Source organism: Mandrillus leucophaeus, unplaced genomic scaffold (assembly GCF_000951045.1).
Source record: "Mandrillus leucophaeus isolate KB7577 unplaced genomic scaffold, Mleu.le_1.0 Scaffold497, whole genome shotgun sequence".
Classification (NCBI taxonomy): Eukaryota; Metazoa; Chordata; class Mammalia; order Primates; family Cercopithecidae; genus Mandrillus; species Mandrillus leucophaeus.
In genome coordinates, this window is record NW_012105331.1 from 834,599 (window position 1) to 839,327 (window position 4,729).

Consider the following 4,729-nt stretch of genomic DNA (forward strand, 5'->3'; position numbering starts at 1 on the left):
GAGTCCCTGTCTCAAAAAAAAAAAAAAAGAAAGAAAAAGAAAAGAAAATAGCTAAGTGAGGGAGAAGATGAAGAAAAAAACATAAAGAAATTCAAAAAGTGGTCTCAGCCAGGTGCAGTGGCTGGCCAGATGCAGTGGCTCATGCCTGTAATCCCAGCACTTTGGGAGGTCAAGGCAGGTGGATCACTTGAGGTCAGGAGTTTGAGACCAGCCTGGCCAACATGGTGAAATCTCATCTCTACTAAAAATACAAAAACTAGCTGGGCATGGTGGCGCATGCCTGTATTCCCAGCTACTTGGGAGGCTGAGGCAAGAAAATTGCTTGAACCCGGGAAGTGGGTTCAAGAGACAAGATCGCACCACTGCACTCCAGCCTGGGCAACTGAGCGAGGCTCCATCTCAAAAAAAGCAGTTTGAGGCCACTAAGTATGGTACTGTCCAGGGCTTTAACATATTAGTATCCAAAGGCAGATTATAGGAGTGTTCATTAATTCTCCTGTGTACCCTTGGACAGCTCACTTAAATTCCCTGTTCCTCCATTGCCTCATCTTTAATATTAGGAACTATACTAAATTGTTTATTAAGGAATATTCTGAGATCCTATGTTCCTAGTAAAACCCTGAGTCATTAAGGAAAGTTCAGACCGGGCATGGTGGCTCACATCTGTAATCCCAGCAGTTTGGGAGGCTGAAGCGGGTGGATCAACTGAGGCTGGAAGTTCGAGACCAGCTTGACGAACATGGAGAAATCCTGTCTCTACTAAAAAATACAAAATTAGCCAGGTGTGGTGGTGCATGCCTATAATCCCAGCTACTCGGGATGTTGAGGCAGGAGAATCGCTTGAACCCAAGAGGTGGAGGTTGTGGTGAGCTGAGATCGTGCTATCGCACTCCAGCCTGGGCAACAAGAGCGAAACTCTGTTTCAGAAAAAAAAAAAGAAAAGTTCAAAAGTATGTGCTTAGTAACAAGGCTTAGGAAGTATGTAATCAGTGTTAGGAAGATTTTTTAAAACAACCTATAGTACCTATTGGTACAGATTTAGTTATCTAAAATAATGAAACCATTTAACAACTTTAATAGCAACAGATAATTGAAACTCTCATGAAGTATTATCTCTGTCAATGATACATGGTTAGGTTAGTAATAATTGAAATGCAAACCACTTTCCAGATTTTTCAAAAGTTCCGTAGAAGATGTCTCCTAATCCTATCTAGGAAAATGATGAAATTACAAGAAGTCATAGAGCAAAAATGTCTTCAGAAATATTTGAAAACCAATACTTAAATGAGAGAAGAACAAACCCACCTTTGGTAACATGTAGAAATGACTGATGGCTTGGTATTCTTCTTGCAGCCTATGCTATTGGCATGATACTTACATTTGTTGTTCTGGTGCTGATGAAAAAGGGGCAACCTGCTCTCCTCTATTTAGTACCTTGCACACTCATTACTGCCTCAATTGTTGCCTGGAGACGTAAGGAAATGAAAAAGTTCTGGAAAGGTAACAGCTATCAGGTATGTGCTTATACTTTGATTACCATGTTATCTTATGACTTAATTTACTTAATGATTTTGGGTGGGAACAGCCTATATATAGCAACACTTTTATGTACCAAAAAGTACCGTAATACCCCCTTACTCACTGTCCACCTGCTACATCATCATTTGTCACCTCCCCTGCAACCTAATGCCAAAAGCCTGGCGATTCAAGACAAAACTACAAAAGAACAGCAGAGGACATCAGGGAAAACAAAATAGCATTTCAACATGTATTTTCAAAACCTACACAAAAGCAGACTTCATGAAAGATAAAATTGTATGTTTAAAATAAGTACTTAATTTTGAGACTAAGCATTAGCTATTTATAGTAAGAGTCCTAAGGTTTTGCACATAAAAAGTGTACTCTGGCCAGGCATGGTGGCTCACGCCTATAATCCCAGCACTTTGGGAGGCCGAGGCAGGTGGATCACCTGAGGTCAGGAGTTCGAGACCAGCCTGGCCAACATGGTGAAACCCTGTCTCTACTGAAAATATAAAAAATTAGCCAGGTGTTGTGGCAGGCACCTGTAATCCTAGCTACTTGGGAAGCTGAGGCAGGAGAATCGCTTGAACCTGGGAGGCGGAGGTTGCAGTGAGCCAAGGTCGCTCCAGCCTGGGCAACAAGAGCAAAACTCCATCTCAAAAAAAGTGTACTCTTCAACATCTAAATGGGCCTAACCAAACTAGATAGGGCACTCATTTGAGATTTAAATGAATCAAGGTTGACCTTTCTTTAAAATGTCTAAACAAAGAAAATCTTGATACCAGAGTCTCTTTTGCTTGAGTGGTTTCTTCATTGAAGTTAAATCCTTTTTTTTTTTAATTTCCCTAAATGTTCTTAGTATTCCAGTAAAGTCTGTTTGCATTGAAATTAAGAAGAGTTGGGAAACCCTAGCCTATTGAGGTCAGGACCATGGCATTGACCCCTTCATGAAGGCACTTCGTGAGGCAGTTAGCTCTGCTTTGCCCTATTACAACTACTACCCTCCTCCATCCACCCTCATGCTTCTGTGTCAGGGGTCACGTGAACAAAAACAGAGACACTTTGGGTGGGTGGCTGCAATTCTGATAGTAGATAAACAGTTCAAAGTTCATGTCCATCTTGTGCTTAGTCTTTTGTGTCATTTATAATGTTATTTAATGAGAGGTGGTTAACACATTAAGTTACAGACTACTATGATTTGAAAAAACACTGGTTTAGAATTCTTTTCAGGAAATCTTAAAATTTCTTTGAGAGTTGGTTAAGCTAATAATACCTGTCTTGCCTACATCACAAAGCTGTTGTCTCAACTTACACTATTATACGTAGAATTAATTTATGATTCTAATGCCCTTGACTAAACTAGTAAGGTAACTTTTAACTTTTCCACTGAAGATGACACTCACACAGGTTTTTTATTTTTAAAGATTTTTAAAAATAAAAGTGTATCCTATGATATACACTATACTAATAAACTCTAAAAATCACATCTCAAAAAGTACTCTGCATCATTTTTTAATCGTTTTATATTTCTTCATTTAGCAAATGTTTATGAGTGATTCTATGAGAGTGTACTATTTTTGGTATTGGTGATACAAGATGATCAAGTTAGAAAGAGGCCTATTCTCATGACCTCTTGAAAGTTAGTCTAGTGGGGAATAGAGATAAAGTCACTAACAATAAAGTATGATAAACATATTAGTTAACGGCAGGTGCCGTGAAAACTATAGATGGGATATCCAGTGCTTGTGGTTTCAGGAAAGAGTCCTAGGTGATTTGGGAAAGGCTTTCTGAAGAATATTAAATTTATGTCCAGACTTGAAGACTGAGCTGTGTGTTCCGTGTTGAAGGAACCATGTCTTCTGAGGCTCAGAGGGAAGAGAACATAGCACATTCTAGGAACTCAGTGAAGGTTAGGATGGCTATAATACTGAGTAAGGGTTAGGGGAGCTACAGGAAATGACAACTGGAGAAGAAAGCAAGAGTGAGAGCCTTGTAGCATCTTATAAGCCACATTTAAGAGTTTGAACTCTATACCAAGCACTGGAGACCATTTAAGGTTTTAAAAAATCTAGAAAATTAAGGGAGCAAAACTGGGGACAATTATTGCAATAAGAAGTGATAGAAGGCCAGACATGGTTGTTTATACTGATAATTGCAGCACTTTGGGAGGTCAAGCCAGGAGGATCACTTGACCCCAGGAATTTGAGACCAGCCTGGGCAACATGCGAGACCCCGTCTCTACAAAAAAGGAAAAAATTGCTGGGCATGGTGGCACATGCCTTTGGTCCTAGCTACTTGGGAGCCTGAGGTGGGAAGATTGCTTGAGCCTGGAAGATAGGGGCTTCAGTGGGCCATGATTGCACCAGTGCACTCAGCCTGGGCAACAGAGTGAGCAAGACCCTGTCTCAAAACAAAAACACAAGCAAAAAAGAAGTGATAGAAGCCTGAATTAGCGAAGTAATGAGATGGAAAGACTTGAACAAAGTTAAGAGAAATTTAGACGCATAATTGGGCCTGATGATAGAGTCAGTATGGGCAGAGGAAAAGAAGCAGAGTCCAGGGCTTCTGGATTGGGAAACTAGGGGGATGGTGATGAAGAAAAGGCAACAGGGTTGAGGAAGATGATGATGAATTCAGTCTTGAACATTTCAAAAGTACCTATTGGATCACCACAAAGAGAGAAATAATAGGCAGTTGAATAAATAGGTCTGGTGTGCAGGAGACAGACCTGGCTAGAGATAGATACTCGGGAGTGCCATTAGCATACAGAATAGTGAGAATGTAGAGGCAGAAGAAAAGACTCAGGACAGGCCTGTGAGCAAGAGATTTCTACTATTAGGGGTACTCATCTGATTAACTGTAAATCAGGACAAAGACAAGCAACATCAGGAAATATTGTTCTGAGTTGACATTAAATCTTTGTTTAATTTAGAATTGAAATTTAGAATTGTTAGAGCACATGTGCTGTCTTACAGAATTATTTATGTTTCTTGTTATTTTCATTATCAGAATTTGTTTTTATTTATAAAAAAAGTCCTTTCCCTTTAATACAGCTTTTAAAGTATTTTATTATTAAAAATATATGCTTATAGGCTGAGCGCAGTGGCTCACGCCTATAATCCTAGAACTTTGGGAGGCCAAGGCGGGCAGATCACCGGGGGTCAGGAGTTTGAGACCAGCCTGGCCAACATGGCAAAACCTCATCTCT

General features: G+C 40.0%; 1 protein-coding gene across 1 annotated transcript in view; it reads left to right on the forward strand.

Annotated features, from left to right (window-relative positions):
• SPPL2A (signal peptide peptidase like 2A) overlaps positions 1 to 4,729 on the forward strand; it is a 78,336-nt gene that overhangs the window by 67,042 nt on the left and 6,565 nt on the right. Inside the window, exon 14 of the mRNA XM_011995752.1 lies at positions 1,354 to 1,514. Within this exon, the coding sequence (XP_011851142.1) occupies positions 1,354 to 1,514 (161 nt within the window). The remainder of the gene's footprint in view (positions 1 to 1,353; positions 1,515 to 4,729) is intronic.